The sequence below is a fragment of the Megalops cyprinoides genome, chromosome 13, assembly GCF_013368585.1.
Source record: "Megalops cyprinoides isolate fMegCyp1 chromosome 13, fMegCyp1.pri, whole genome shotgun sequence".
NCBI lineage: Eukaryota > Metazoa > Chordata > Actinopteri > Elopiformes > Megalopidae > Megalops > Megalops cyprinoides.
The window spans coordinates 4,418,342-4,435,124 of NC_050595.1; the positions used below are offsets into that span (position 1 = coordinate 4,418,342).

Consider the following 16,783-nt stretch of genomic DNA (forward strand, 5'->3'; position numbering starts at 1 on the left):
CAGCCCGATTATTATTAGGAGGGGATTTGCAGAGCATCAGATCCTCATTGTCTCATTAGCAAAGCCTATCAGGGCTCTTAAGAGGATCATTAAACCTACCACACCACAGCAGGAAGAGGAGACCGAGGCCTCTCCAGCCGTCGCACAAACACCGCCTCCACGCGTGAGAGAGAGAGAGCGCACCTCACCTCCATCGCTCTGCAAGCCGCTGCATGGAGGAGAAACCATGGCGCATCCGCTCTGCGGCTGGCCTCGTACCCTGCACCACACTCGCATCCGAGGCTTTCGTGCAAGGTACCTCAGGCTACATCCGGGGCCTCGGATGCCCAGAACTGCCCACATTCTGCCTGCCCCTTCCTACCCTGAGGCAGCAAACTGTCCGAGGGCGGGGCACTGATGACTCATCAGCCCAATGCCCCGGGGGGGGCTGACATCTCCCTCTCTGACACAGAGGTCTTCACCAACGCCCCGGGTTTCAGAGCAGACTGACCACTTCCTGTTGCACAGAGGAGGTCTGTGGCAGCGCAGCTAGGGAGGCCGACATACCTTTCTCATCATGTAATCTTAACGAAATAAGAAGGGATATCGTCATAGCTTTGCAACTGCTAGAAAGCAATTAAAATGAATTACACTGTGTGGAGACAGTACAATATTTGGTTTGAGCACCCACAGATAACATATTGCATTTTCATGATGGTCCTGGTGGTTTGCCACCAGTGGAGATGACACCTCTGCGTGACTGCGTTCTGGAGAGGACAGAAGCGTTTAGCTTAACAACGACTCTGCCCCTCCCCTGGTTATGGTCAGGGCAGGACACGTTACCTCACACCCCAGGGGGGATTCCCCCTAACTGTAAAAGAGAGAACCCAACTATTTTGTAATCTGAACATGTTGTGAACTCTGTTGTGACGATGTTGCCACAGCCAGCTGTGAAGCAGAACTCCTTTATTCCCTTATGAATATAAGGACTGTTTCTGTAACCACAGAAATCTTTATATATATATATATATATATATATATATATATATATATATAATCTTCACCCACTGGAACTGGAATTTACCAACAACACCAGTCTTAGTTGTCAGCAATTTTCATGCAAAGCCCATGAAAGGTACAACAGTAAGGCAAAACACCACATTACTTGCAATTAAGAAAAAAAGAATCAGCAGCTGATGAATCATCCTTATTTAAACTGGCACACTTGTTAGTCACACATAACCGTCAAAACAGGTTCAGGACAGCCAGCATTTTACCGGGACATTTTTAGCTTTCCCTTTCTGAAGCTCTCTGCGTTCTACCCCTGCTGCATGTTGTGAGCCGTGGCCCTAAAATAGGTGCCCTGCACACAGAAACGCTCCGATGGGCCAAGGTTTGACCGTTCCTCCCACCCATTCTCAGTGCACACCGGAAAACAAACAAGCTTCGCGGCAAACACTCCCTCAGCATGTCCGCTCAGGCACGGACAGGCACGGAGGGAGGAAGTTTTATCTTCTTTTAAAAAACCGTGAATTCAGCACACAAGCCGCTCAGAAACCTCCGAGAGGCAGATCTGTGCCATCGAGCGTAGTAGTGAGCAAACTAAAATAAACCCTTTTCCCTTCAACAGCAGCAAGGACAAATGGAGGAGCGACGTTGCCAGGCACACTGATGCATCAGCTAAAGCGCGGTTCCAGAACGGGAACCGGAACCGTCCTGTTCAGTCCTTTAGGAGACCTTAAACAGGGAGGGGAGCGAACGGGAACGACACCATCGTCCAGGAGAGCCGAGTGCGTCTCACTCCGGCGCGGGGTGCGCGGACGGGAGGGGTAAACTCAGCGAGGTGGGGATAAAACGGGAGCGGCGTGGCGCTGGAGCTGGTTCGGGAGCATTCAGAGAGACGCGGGCCCGTTTCCATGGCAACAGCGCGGCACCGGCGCAGGAACAGCAAGACCCGGTACCAGGCCCGGTACCATAGTCTGCAGAAGCTTGGAGACAAACCAGGAATCCCAAGCACTCACCACTGTAGAATCGGATGATGCAGCTGAGGTCCGAGTTGGCTGCCTCCTTCTGGATCCTCAGCGGGTCTTCGTAGCCCATGGCCGTCAGGTAGTCATACACCATCTGGAGAGGGCGCTCAGAGGGGTCCAGCCTCCTGTGGGGGGGGGGGGGGGGGGGGGGGGTACAGGTCCCGTCAGTGCAAACACAGGACAAGACTGGAGAATCACAATGGCTGCTGGGCTGGTTTCAGCAGGACACAAGTGTGTTTGAGCTTATTAGCCGGAGAGACATGGAACAGGAGAGTTAGCTTTTGATGAAAAGATGCGCTTCTGTCGGTCAAAGCACAAATTGATAATGTTTCTCCCGGTGACATCATTTTCAATTTTTCAAATCTAACACTTCACACATCAACACCAAATCGAATCTGACACATGAACAAAAGGCTGCGTTCTAATAAAAATGCAAAAAAAACCTGCAATCCATTTGTGTAATCAATATTCATGTGGGTAACAAAACATGAAAAATGTATATAATGACCTTTTTTTGTTTAAATATATTTTTAACTAATCAGACAATACCCACAGCAACACAAGATCAGGGCTTTGACTGTACAGTTAGCAGACACAACACTGGTATCAAACAGAGGAGGATGGTTAAAAAATTGGTTGGTGACCCACATCAAGTTTGGAACATGAAACTGGATGGGTAAACAGTCTCTGATCAACATACTTGCACTGTGCACAGCATGGTACAGTAAACTACACTTCAGTAAAATAACCATCAAACAGGGATATCCCTCAGCACAGAAATGAGCAAATTCCAATGGACATTGTTCACAACATATAATGTATAGGCATAAACGACTCCTCAGTGGTTGTGACTTCTCTGGGATTCTGCAGCAGGACATAGATTTTGGTAAACTCATTCTCAGCTGAAAATGAACAATACATCTTCAGGTGACAAAAGTGCTCCATTTTTCAGCTTTGGAAACCAAGGGCTCTAAGCAGCCAGAGCTGTGTAGACCTGTTACATTAGCCAGAAAGCTAACCTGATTTTTTTGTTCCATTATTGTCACTACTGTTTGAAAGAACTGCTGAAAACGAGACATTCAGGGCTGATAAGGTCCTAAAAATGTCCTCATTGTGCATTCAAGAATTCCTCCCTGTGGTGGACAGAAAATACACATGCCGAAACAGAAAAATGAAAACAAGCATGATTTCTGACAGCTGGAAGGAAAGTAAGTACTCAAAAGAATTTTCCATAAATGCATAGATACATGCCTGAAGGGTAAAATAGGTTCTGTAACATTAATTATTAATATAAATTCAAAACAGAAAAATCGTTGACATCAGAACGAACTGCACTTGAGGCCACAATAACTGGCCATCATTTAGCATTTGGGTAGGTTGCTAAGGATAAATCAGAATGCAATTAAGATTATTTTCTGGGTAATTTCTAGGTAGTGTTACTGACAGGTAAAGTAATAAACATAAAAAATTCGATATTCATTCTGAAAATTGCTTCACATTTCCCAATTACACCTATTCAAATGCTAATTAGTGTTGAAAATTTGCTATGCAAAAAAATAATAAAAAACATTATTTCCATCTCTGGAGCCCCTTTCTCCATCAGGTGAGTGACACTTCTGTTTTCACGGTCACACTGTGAAGTATTAGATGTTTCATAACTCTGTGTTTATGGGTAATCTTACTTTACCATACAGCTGGGAAAATGCTGCCACAGTGTAGAAAGTTCATGTTATCTCAATTAATCAAAAAGAGAAGTATAAGAGCTGCTTCTGTCAGGGATATGTCTTATTTTAGTGCAGATGCAATAAAACCTAACCTCAGAATGGCCTTAAAAATGTTGTCTCAGTACGAGCGATTGCTTTGGTCGACCCAGATCTGCTTAAAACTCCCTAGAAGACAAATGAAGTGCAGAGGACTTTCTGAATGACTCTAAAGCTCACTGCAGCACATCTCAGTCTGCAAGGACGGACACACACACACACACACACACACACACACACACACACACACAAACACAAACACAGCACACACGCGCACACACACATACATGCGCGTGCACAGATGTGCGTGCACACACACAGTACACACACACACATACATGTGCACGCGCACACACACAAACACAGTACACACACACACACACACACATACATGTCCACGCGCACACACACAGTACACACACACACACACACACACACACACACACACAAACACACACGCAGGTAGCACCCACAGCAGATGCTCCTTCAGACTTCATTTCCAGAGCTCTGCCCTGATGGTGCCAGCTGCTCAGAGCTAATCCACCGGCCTCCTGGCTTTCCCTCCTAAAGAAGCAGTGCAATACTGCAACAGCGCGGATAACCCATTACTATCATAACCACACATTATGTTCACATGTTATCTGTTTGATAAAGGCAACTTACACAGCTTGCTTTTAAATAAAAAATTTATACAGCCAGACACAGGGAGTTATTGCAGCAATTCAGATGAAGTAACAAGCTCAAGCACACGCCCTGGAGAATTTGAACCAGCAACCCTATAGTTAAAAGTGCTATGCCATACTAATTTGACTTGAAAATGACTTAGCAGTTTAGTATGTTTTTTGCAATAAATTAGCCATGATCCAGTGCACTAAATCCCTTATTTCTACAAGCAGGTTTGCCAGGAGGACAAACGTTGTACCAGGGTAGTACGAGGCAATAACTCTACCCAAAAATTTTCAGACACGTTTCCAGAAAACAGGAGGCTCTGGTGCCTTGCTAAAGTAAAATTAATCATTAATAATAATAATAATAATAATAATAATACAAAATACACTCTTGCATCACTGTTTACTTGCTGACACACATTGCCTTGTCACTGTGTGTAACACAGGAGCTGGTAGGGTATCGTACTCTCACAGGTAGAGCAGCTCTCCTCCGAGCGTCCTCCCTGGCCCTCGCCCGGCACTGACGTGGCCCATCCAGCACCTCAGGGTGCGGGCATCCTTGTGTGGGCGCGCTCATACACCACGCTGTCATTTGTGATGGCTCCGTTTCCAGGCCCGCTCTTGGACGGGGCCGCGGCGAGGCTTCTAGATGCCGTGTCATTTCTGCGTTCCCAGCCCGCAGTCCCCTGGATGACGGAAGCTTCGTCCATTTGGCCGTCTGGCTGGGCTGCTGCCACGGCAACCCTGACTGGAATGAGGTGTGCCGCTACTGTCACCTGTCAATCTATCTCCTGGGCATGGCTGCGACGACAATCTCCCTACCCCTTTCGATACATACAGAGGGAAGGATCTATCCAGCAATTAATGAACATTTTAGTTTTTTTCCATCATTTCTTGGCATCGTAATGCCCATTATGAAATGATGAGTAGACTACTGTTCTGCGAAAAATACAAAAATAAAGCAAAATAAAATAAAAAAAGGTGGTTAAGATGCTGAAGACTTAATTTCAGCATTTCAACATTTTGGCTTTGACCTATTTTAGTGCATCATACGGCTCAACAAGTTCGCCCAAAAATAGCACAAAGGGAGACACAGCCTCACCATGCTCTGAGCACACAGGCGTGAGTGGGTGTGACCTGATTATAGCCTGTGTCAGAGTCCTCCTCATGCAGAGGTCAGAGTTATTCTGGAAAACTGCTGTCACTCAGTCACACGCTCAGCCGGACGGTGCTTTCGGCCTCTTTCTCAAACAGGACAACGGCTGTGCGCAGAAAATGCTAAACTTGCAGTGAAAACCAGCGGTATGCCTTTAAAACGATTTCATATTTGACTATTGTACACCAAACATAAATCAAATTTTCAAATAATTGCACACTGCGTCCCGCCCCATCCCCACACGCACTGAATGCAATCTCATTTCTTTCATAAGTAGTGTTTTAGAGCAGGTATTCAGTCAAACTCACACAGGAAAAGCTAGAGTATCAACGAGGTGTTTATGTTCTGTATGGTTGTTGTGGCAACACAAATCTGGATCAATTAGTCATTTATAACTGACAGCTTATTGTGTTCATATTTTTCAAACAATTTATATTTTGTCCCAAAAGTAAAATTCACCTACATATGATTGAGTGTGCCCAGAAGCACAGAGGGGCCTACAAGGTTACCTGGAGAAATGTCAACATAAGACAAGGTATGTAGAGTAACAGAACATTGTTTGTGTGAGACGCACAGTCAGACAGTGTCTGAGTAATGCGACAGCATCAGTTTGTGGGAGTCTAAGAGACTGTCTCTTCGAAAACGATCTGAAACAGAGGATCTGTAAGAGACTCAGGAACAACAACACTACGAGACACACTACGATACAGCATCTCTGTGAGACAGCATCTCTGTGAGACACACTAAGATACAGCATCTCTGTGAGACAGCATCTCTGTGAGACACACTACGATACAGCATCACTGTGAGACAGCATCTCTGTGAGACACACTACGATACAGCATCACTGTGAGACAGCACCTCTGTGAGACACACTACGATACAGCATCACTGTGAGACAGCATCTCTGTGAGACACACTACGATACAGCATCACTGTGAGACAGCACCTCTGTGAGACACACTACGATACAGCATCTCTGTGAGACACACTACGATACAGCATCACTGTGAGACAGCATCTCTGTGAGACACACTACGATACAGCATCACTGTGAGACAGCATCTCTGTGAGACACACTACGATACAGCATCACTGTGAGACAGCATCTCTGTGAGACACACTACGATACAGCATCACTGTGAGACAGCATCTCTGTGAGACACACTACAATACAGCACCTCTGTGAGAAACAATACCAGACATCATCTCTGTGAGACACACTACGATACAGCATCACTGTGAGACAGCATCTCTGTGAGAAACAATACCAGACATCATCTCTGTGAGAGACAGCACGAGAGAGCACCTCAGTGAGAGACAGCACGAGAGAGCACCTCTGTGAGAGACAGCACGGGCAACAGGTGTGCCTTACCTGAGCAGGTCTCCGTGCAGCTGCACATACAGGCCCTGGCTGTCCCCCTGTGCACACAGCTCCTCCACCGTGGTGCTGGTGGAGCAGAGCACCAGCCGCAGGTCGGGCTGTGAGGTAGAGGAGGTCTGGGGACCAGAGGAGGGGGGCTGGGGTTCTGCTGCCCCGTAGAGGCACACGCACCCCCGCTGGGCGTCCCCCTTCAGCCAGTCCCGCTCCCGGGACCCAAAACGGGTCTTCCTGGTCACACACCCCCGGCTCCCGTTCCTCTTCATGTTGCGCTGGGGTGGGGTGGGGGGTGAGGGGGGGGGGAGAGAGAGAGACCCAGGTTAGATGCTGCTGGTCATGACCAATATCAGATTAGGCGCTGCACTGTAGAATACTTTGTACAGCAGAGTCTGATCAATACACATACCTTTATCAGTAACTGTGCAGCACAGCTTTAGGCACATAGCAAACAATCAAAACTTTCACCTCCAACAGAAAACCTGCATCAAATGCATTTAATTGTAAAAAAAAAAAAAACCCTAACATTTACCCCGCACAATTATCCATTTTAAATCTTATCACAATTCAGCATGAAGAGTGTCTGAAGATGTGGAGTTCAGGATCGTTGGGTTATTGATGCGTCGTTACAGCCCTGGACCCGACAACCAGGAAAACACAGGCTGCAAGTTACTGTCTCTTCTGTCTGACCTCAGTGGGAAAATGTGGTGCGGCCAGGGCACAAATGTTTACATGGCGTACGAACGCCTTGGTGATGAGTGCGAATCAGGCCCTGGATAGAGAGTCAGACAAGAACGGCTCGTTAGTCAGACTGATGAAGTCATCCTCCCACGATGCCATTTTCCTGAGTCTCTTCTGCCAGGCCCAAAGGAAGCGAGGGCTCCTCCACACTACGCAGTTAACACCAACCCTGGCAGCTCACGGTCAGGTCTGCCTATCATAAATCATTGCGCAACAGAGACTCACAAACACATACATACACGCACACAACAAAAGCACCTGGACAAAAACCAGCCCATCAATTTCCTGATTGTAACCACTCTCCACCATCAGCCCTATCCAGGCGATCGCCTGTTGCAAGGCAATTAGGTGCACCACAGAAGACACACACTGTGTAGATGCATTGCCTGATCAATAGATTTATTTGTTAGGACTGTGGAAAACGAGTGTCCACGCACTACAGTGTGATTACACCTTAAAATCAATAACAACCCATGCCTTCGTTTATAACAAGTCTTTACCCCCTCCCGTACCCCGGAAGGGTAAGAAATCACAAAAAAAGAGCGATCTTCCTAGTCAAGGCAAAGACTGCGAACACAAACTTGAGTCTTCTTTCTCCGGAGAGGGGAGTAATTTTGTAGTGCAATTAAGTCAGAGTGCTAATACTGTACACTGATTTCAGCACTCCACGGGACAGCTGTAGGGAGCCACACGGTATTGTATTTGAATCTATGACCACAGGCCAGAGTTCTACACTTTTCCCACTGTGTTCTCAACACAATGAGGGTATTAATACTCAGGGTATTACCTCTGAAAACCAACACATTTTTGGTAAGCCGCTGCAGAGCCAAATAAACTAACTGTCCACAGTCTATAGAGAGAGAGAGAACGTGTACATTCAGAAATGACTACCTTAGTAATAACCCACACCTGTACGTAAGACGAATTAGTGCTGCTCATATGAAACAATTCAATGAGTCTACACTGTAATTTCAACATGTCTCCCACCATATTGTATCCAGTGATAGCTGATACAGGTGTGTATTGGCTTGTATAGTCCCAACAGAATGTAATTATTTTCAAATCGTGTCAATATCCCCCCCAGTAACTTATAGCTTGCCGGAACATTAAAACAACTCTCTTCAACTGAAAATTGTGTTGCATGAGCTCATTTGAATGGACTAAATATAATTACAAAAGAAAACGTTAGCCAGTTAGCCATATTTAAAGGACCGAAATAATGCTGCATCATGAACTTGTTTTTTTTTTTTTTTTTACAACGGGTTAATCAATGACATAATGGCGGAAGTGGAGAAAGCGAACAACCAGGGTAGGAAATAGTTAATGAGTATCGCCTGTCTGTCGTGTGCGCAGGGGTTTTTACCTACCTTCCCGAAAAACAGAGTAGCCCATGTAATTGGACAGCTGATGGAGAGACCATCCATAATATTTTGCGTTTATGTTCCTTTTATCACATCATCATCAAACCACAGTTGCACATAATTGCAAAGCAGCCAATTCCATGAGCTAATGACGTTACCTGTATTTCGTTACATCAAAAAAATGTACGAAAAAATTGAGCGGAACTTATTTGTCTCTAGTTAGCTCGTTTCTGTCGAGATGGAGATAGTAGGCTAATTGCTGTGCTCTCTGGCGTTGTAGATCCGTTGCAGGCTACTTACCAAGCTAGCTTGCTGGGTACGCTTATTAGATTCAACCGAAAATAACTTGGTAGACTAGCTAACGCATGTTAAATAAGATTGACGGGGTATGGTAACAGGTTAGCATTTTGTTCCGCTAGCTAACTGGCTAGTGAGTACTGCTAGGAAGGTGCCGACACGGGAACTGTAACAATTTAGTCAATTGCGTCGGCTACAACCGACATTTGTATGCAAAGCAGACAGAGACAGTTATCATATCGTTTGTAATGCGGTGGGGCTTACACATTTAAATGTATTTAACCAGCTACCTACCAACTGTCCAATGCAAAAATTAACGAATTAGAGGAAACGCATATTACCATCATTACGATAAGTAAATCCCAATTATAGGCTGCGATACTTCGAGGTGTCAGGCGTGAAGAGGTTCCTAACATCTCACGTATTTCGGCCCTGCATTTACAGCGTGCAGGAATATAATGATTAGATACGGTATTTCTTTGGACGAAACTGAACTGGCATGCTATGACAAGCTGCATACCTTTAAAACCCGTATTCCTGTTGCACCACGGCTGCCCGGTCCGCTGTGGTCGCCACGACCCGCCGCTTGATTTGATCCCGTTTCGATAAGCTCGGTGCCCGGCAGAACACCATTACAAGACCCGCTATCTTCGACACCACCTTGTTTCCTTCGGTCCGGACCGGTACTCCGTACCGCCCCCGCCGGACTCTCTTCTGCCTCCATTTACATTGAAATGTTTTACGGGAATATTCCAAATAAGAATGCCGCAGCTCAAAACGGGTAAATTCCAATGCACGGGGCACCTAACACCCCATTCAGGATTGGTGAGACGCCATAACGAGACTGAACATCACGGCTGTCAGATAGACTCAATCAATAAACATTAGAGAGGCAGGGTTAGGCATTATTCATAGACCACGGCCGAACTCAGAGGAGGAGGCATACTGAATTATTCATTAGGATCTGCTCGCTCTCCTCATAACGCAGGTGCCTTACTAGAACCCAGTATCCTCTGTATATGGGATTTGTGTGTGACTTGATTGATCAGCCACTTTGGTTTCACGCATGACAGATTAATTTATAATTCTGGCGAGTATTATTAGTCGTATTTGTAGTTCTAATTCGTTGAAGCAGTCTTGGTAATAGTGTTAGTTTTTCTTTCCTTGCCGTTTTCAATATAGGATGAACAGATGTCAGCATTTACGTGTTTCATTTTAATTTAGGCCTACGTTTTAATGCTCCTCGTTAACCAGTTAATTAATGCCAATCGGCAATTAAATATTAAACCGATTGCCTATTTAGTGTTCAAGCTAACGCGTGCTTTGAAAGAGCATGTGGAGACAAACACTCCGACTGTTTATTGACTTCCTCCGTACAGCTCGCGCTCTCCTTTGGTTTAATATTTCGCAGCAATCAATGCCGCGCCGCTGAGTGGGGCCGGGGAACTCGCTTGAGAAGTTCGGTTTGTAGGCTGTATCGTCACTCAGACACAATCCGAAAGTGTCTGCTGTTGTGCAATGCACGGGTACAGATAAACGTTGATCGGAATTCTGTTGTTACATAAGCACTGGGTTATTTCCTCATATTTCTACTCAAGAATTGCTCACAAGTTGAAAAAATCAACAAAGGAAATATGAGTTATTCATGAAGGAAGGGGGGCGTGTTCCACTGCTCGAAGAGGTTCCTCATCTCACCTCACCATAATGTTGCAGGAAATAAACAAACTCATACAGCACAACCAGGGTAGTGATTTGAGAATTGCTCCATATATATATATATATATATATATATATATATAATACTTATAATTTTTTTTTGCTTACACACCCATCAAATGTGACAGCAAGCAATTCAACTTCAGAGATTTTGTCCAAATCCCACGAAGAACACATATTTTAGGGGGCTTGAGGATAAATTTAATTATGCATCATGTAACATTCTGGTTATGAAAGTAGGCCTAAACCTCTAAATCTCCAAATAAGATGTTTTGAAAAAAATGTAAGAAATCACATAAATGCAGTTAAAATGGGAAGTCAGCAGCATGGGGTATTATCAACATACTACACGTGCTGTACTTAAAACCTGCCCAGTAATGTAGTGCAAAACTTTCAGCAAACCCTTGATATGCAGCACCTTTGTCATCTAAATAATAGCATTAGAGCAGGGCAGTGGGGTGGCCCATGTGCAGCTTAACACAGATTATATATTTTTTTTGTTTCTGCCAAGAATTCAAAATTTTAGGTCTCTGGCTTTTGAACAGTGTACTGCATTCCCGCGGAGACGCTTCATTAAATTCAAGGCCCAGGCTTTTCCAGGTCACGTTTGGTCATTAAATTGGACATTACCCCATGCTCCTGACGTCTCCCTCTGACTGCGTTACACAACTCCCAAATAAATGAATACAAAACAATGTATTTTCTATTGACTTCTTTTTCCCATTTTATTAGTCACTGTTTGTTTTTTTTTCCGCAACCCAAAGACAGCAATACACAGCAGAACTGTAAAATTCGTCATGTAATGGTGTACAGTCTTTTATCATTTTGCAGTCGGATATTCACCCCCCACCTTGAAGACATGGGGCTTTGAAAATTCACTTCAACACATCAGGCATGTGTGGAGCAACTGCAGATTTGTTTATATTTTTCCTCACAAACCGCATTTTGAGTAGTGCCAGAGATGAGGGTGCTTCACAGACATCACTTATAGGTAATAATGCTCAACTCCTTTTTATTTAAGTGGCAGAGGGATTTAAGAACAAAACCAATGTTCTTTTCCAGTCATTCCTGCCTAACTGAAATATCATACATGGCCCAAAACAAAAGTAGTAAACAATCACACCAAATGAAGTGGTATGAACTCTCACTTTTATTTTCCTCAAAGACTTAGACTTTTGTAACTTTTTTTTTTTTTTAATAACGCTTGTTTATTACAGATGTTTAACCTGAACACTTCCAAATGTACATTTACTTTCCAGTTCAGCCAAGAGGTGCGGTGATTTTGTTGAATAAATTTCACTTTTCTTGCATTTCAAAAAAGAAGATGCATAAAGAGTAGAAATGAGAATATTTACATTGGTTCTCACATGCAGCTCCAATGCTGAGAATTGAAACCGTTGCAGCCGAGTTCACGTCTTACCTTGTGAGGTGGGAGTAAGACAAACACGCACACACACGCACAAAATCACACGCACAAGCAGATTTAAAAAAAAAAAAGCTCCAACTGATGTTCACAATTTCCATGACTTCTTTTTTCAAAGCTGCAGCGTCCCAAACAGAGAACCATTTTAAATGGGCAATTATTATCATATGCATTTTTAGAATTAAAAACCTAAGGAGCACTGCACCTTTAAAAAAACACAAATAATTAAATATAAACAACCCCAGGATATAGACTGATTGGAACAGGTAAAACTAACATGTAAGACAAGACACTTGATTACGATCCCCTCCCAAGAACCTTCAGTGTTAGACAGCACCCCCTTGTGGAAGCATGCTTCCACAACACAGTAACCACAGGTAACATGTAGTGCATGCTTCTCCTTTCATACAAAAAAAGCTTCTTCTTTCCTCAAGGACTGTTAAAGCAGCACTACATTAATCAGAATTGCATGTGTGTTGCACATGATGCAAACGTTGGAGGGAATAATACCATCATGATAGTATGCTTTGATTTTTCTTTCTTCCCTTACTGTCTATCACTGGGATAAATACACGCTAATGGACATTTCGGCCTGGGACAACCGCTCTGCCTGCTCGCCTGGTTTATTTTGTAGAATGACTGAATGTTCATTATATGTTTCATCATCATGATGCACCAACTCAGAAGGCAGTGACCTCTGTGGAAACAAAAAAAATCAACAGAAACAGAGGGCATGCAAAATTTGCTAGCGAACGCCTCGGAGGGGAGCGGGGTAATAACCACGTGAGGCAAGCCAAAGTCACATAAGCATGAGATCAAGAACAACAAAGATGTCCGGTTGTACGGCAAGCAAAACAGACAGCTCCTAACACGTGAAAGCCCCAAGGAAGCAAGATCCTTGTCACGTCCCGAGGCATTGAAGTCAACTGAGCGACAGCACATGAAATGGGTTAAAATCACCACCTGGCGCCACGCTTTACAAGGTGAATGGATATTGCACTCTTGACTGACGGCTTACAGGTTTTCCTCATTTGTTACTGGAAGTCTGAATTAGCAGCACTAAAAAAAAAAATTAAACACCCTGCTCTTTCAAAGTAACGTTATTGCACTCACTCTGTCTAGGTCCCTCTCTGAAACATGTCCAATTAACATGTGGATGGAAAATCTTCATGAATGGGAAATGATGATTATGCTGAAAGGGTGGTTACATGAAGGGCACACCATGCTATTCAGACAATCCAATCATCAGCGGAGAAACTGATTTCTTTTGGAATCAGGAATTCAGCAAGACAGCCACCTGTGAACAGACATGATGAAACGACCCAACAGAGCACGGCTGCCACCAAGTTCAAAGGGAACGTGTAGGTAATGCAGATTATCAATCGATTAGGCCAGGCAGCCCTAATTATATGCAACTTATGTATTCAAATATTGATGTGTTAAGATATAAAAGCATTATTTGGAGGGAGGGGGGGGGCGGTGTCAGAGAGCATGTGAACAATTAAGCCAATAGCAAACAAGCAAGACGTTTGGTGTCTCATGTTGCTGTGTGGAACTGTCCTCATGCCAATCAGTAGTAAATAACACAGATTTGGACACACTTTATGATCCTGTTTTACTGTAACCATATCTCAGGCAATTCACACAATCCATACAACTGGGTTCCTGTCCACTGTATCACCCAAAGAAACAATGTACATTATCCTAAAATCAAATGACTAACTATGTGTGCTCCCAAAGATATCCATTGAGAAGTACGTCTATAGTTTTGGAATAATAATGCGGAAATTTCCAGTGTTAAATGCAATGGAAAAAAAAGCCAAACGTTTGTACCCTTCAAATAATTAATCACTTTTCCTAACTAATCTGTAACTGGGTCTTCGATTGAATAGTTTATTTTATTCAATTCAATTTTTTGTTTTACATTTATATACAATATACAAGCAGAAGATATTGTAATTTTTTTTGAGTACATGGAACCAGAAGCCATTAAATCATTCTAAGATGATGCTGACAAATGCACGCCATGTGTATCTCTGAAACGCAGTCTTCGAGCATACCTGACGTCTACAAAGGGATGAAAACGCAGCTACAAAGCCCTCGATATATACCAAAAAGCATGGTTTGAATGCAGTCATTCAGTCCAAAAAAACAAAAAACAAATAGAAAGTCAGATTTCTCCATATACAAATAAATGCTTGAGAAGATTTAATATCCAAAGCTAAATAACATCTCTGATTTGGTCACGAAGGTTAAAAGTTAGTACAGGCGGACGAATGTGAAAGCAAAACATCTTACCAGCAGAACAAATTAAATATTGGTGCCTCTGTACATACAGCATCTCAACGCAACACAGCAGCATGTTAGCATTGTATAAAATGGTGCTCTAGTGATGTGTCCATGATAGCTGACAGACATGATGTGCATCACAGGATATAATGCTCTTAGTGAAAGATTTCGCAGAGCAAAAAGAAAGAAAGAAAGAAAACGATGAGGTATTCAGTTGACAATGTTTGTTTCCAACAGCTTAAAAGGACTGCAGCCTATGAGCCACGCAAAAATATTACACCTGATAATCCCACTTCTCATGTTCAAAAGCCCTCTTCCAATGATCAAAACTAGACAGTAAAACATGCCAAATTTAAGTCCTCCCACTATCAGGATCCACACAAAACCACAACTTCAAAAAAAAAAAAAAAAATCACCCGGTGTCAACAACAGCCTAACCTCAAGCCAAGGGCGAGAAATTGGCTCGTTTTTAGTCGAATGGCAAAAGGCACATTGCTTTGATAACAGGCATTATTTTTGCAGGACATGAATAACCACAAAAGATGAATTGGGACTTGTCTGTTTACAATGGGACAGCTGAAATACAGAAGAAAAAAAAAAGTGCCAAAACGCAAAACTCACTTCCATTTAAACAACTGTGAGACACACACAGAATCAGAGGAAACCGAAATCTGTGCATTACATTCAGGGCTTCATCCAGATATACAAATGTCATTTCTAAAGCTATATCGGGGAGGGGGCAGATACAGAAAGACTCTGGGGGTGTGAGGGGGAATATGGTTGCTCTGTCAAAATACCAGAATATGCTCTGTTGTATTGATAGCTATGGAACTGTAGTCGTGACAGCAGAGGGGAACGATGAATAATTAAGACCATGAACCACTTGATATGAAAAGGCTGATCTTGGATTTGCTTACACTGGCGACATGTTGAAATGTTTATAAATTAAAAAAATATATATCGCTAATGAAACAGCCTTGAAATATTTAAATCAATTTGATGATGGCTCCACTCATTAATATTTTACAGAACAAAAAAACCTCCTATTTGGTGAAATGACAACCTGACCGCAATCCTGACAGACACCACCAAAGGCTCCAGAATAACAGATTTCTTTGATTCCGTTACACTTGAAATCAGAGCGTTTTTTTCCGCCCCACTTACTTTAAAAAATGGTAGACAAATGCAAGATGGAAAAATGGAAACACAGCTAGAGTTTGACCTTGTTTTAGCTTTTCAAAAGTATTATTGTGGTTTTCAGCTTCACTGAAAAAACTGAAAATGAAGAAAACACGCTGTTGGCTGATTGGACAAAAAAAAAAAACAAACCACCAGCAAAGGCCAATTCCTTCTACTTGTCCCAGAAATGAAGATATGCTTTATCCCTCCATCCTAACTATGATAGATTTTATAATTTCCCAAGGGGGTATATAGATCTCTGGCTTCCCTTTAAGTTTGAACGTGATTATTCAGGAGCTTCTTACCCCAAACTCACAGGAAGGAGGCAGACAGGATTCAATTCAATTTCATGTTGTTCTCTTCCTCAATCTTTCAGCAGCTCAAGGTCAAACATGGTCATTACTACAGCTCACCAACAATGGGTCTGGATTAAGGACAGGCATCTTTAAACACTTGACAACTGTGACATTTCTGGAGAACCTGCACAGAGCAAATTCCGTGAAAGTGCAACTGGATCCTTGGACCCGACAGGACCAGCACATTTAATACGAGAAACTGTATTGGGACCAAAGAGCTTGTACTTACAGCAGAGTGCTGGTAATCTTTATTACAGAAAATAAGTTAGGATCTCAAAACACCAAATTGGAAAATGATGAAATCCCCCCCTCCCAAAACAAAAAAAAAAAAGTTTCACAGCCCAGTTAAGAAACAGAACTTTCTAGATTCTGCATGGTGGTGGACAGAACGGATCAAAGTGCAAACTTCCAAAGACCTCAGGTTGCATTTCATTTAAAAGTTGAAAAGAG

General features: G+C 43.3%; 1 protein-coding gene across 1 annotated transcript in view; it reads right to left on the bottom strand.

Moving 5' to 3' along the window:
* The window catches only part of LOC118787882 (PH domain leucine-rich repeat-containing protein phosphatase 2-like), a 45,484-nt gene extending 35,270 nt beyond the window's left edge, over positions 1–10,214 (bottom strand). Inside the window, exons 1-3 of the mRNA XM_036543619.1 lie at positions 9,891–10,214; positions 6,969–7,246; positions 2,001–2,134 (exon numbers count right to left, since the gene is read on the bottom strand). Of these exons, the coding sequence (XP_036399512.1) occupies positions 2,001–2,134; positions 6,969–7,246; positions 9,891–10,094 (616 nt within the window). The 5' untranslated portion in view covers positions 10,095–10,214. The remainder of the gene's footprint in view (positions 1–2,000; positions 2,135–6,968; positions 7,247–9,890) is intronic.
* Between the last annotated feature and the right edge of the window lie 6,569 nt (positions 10,215–16,783).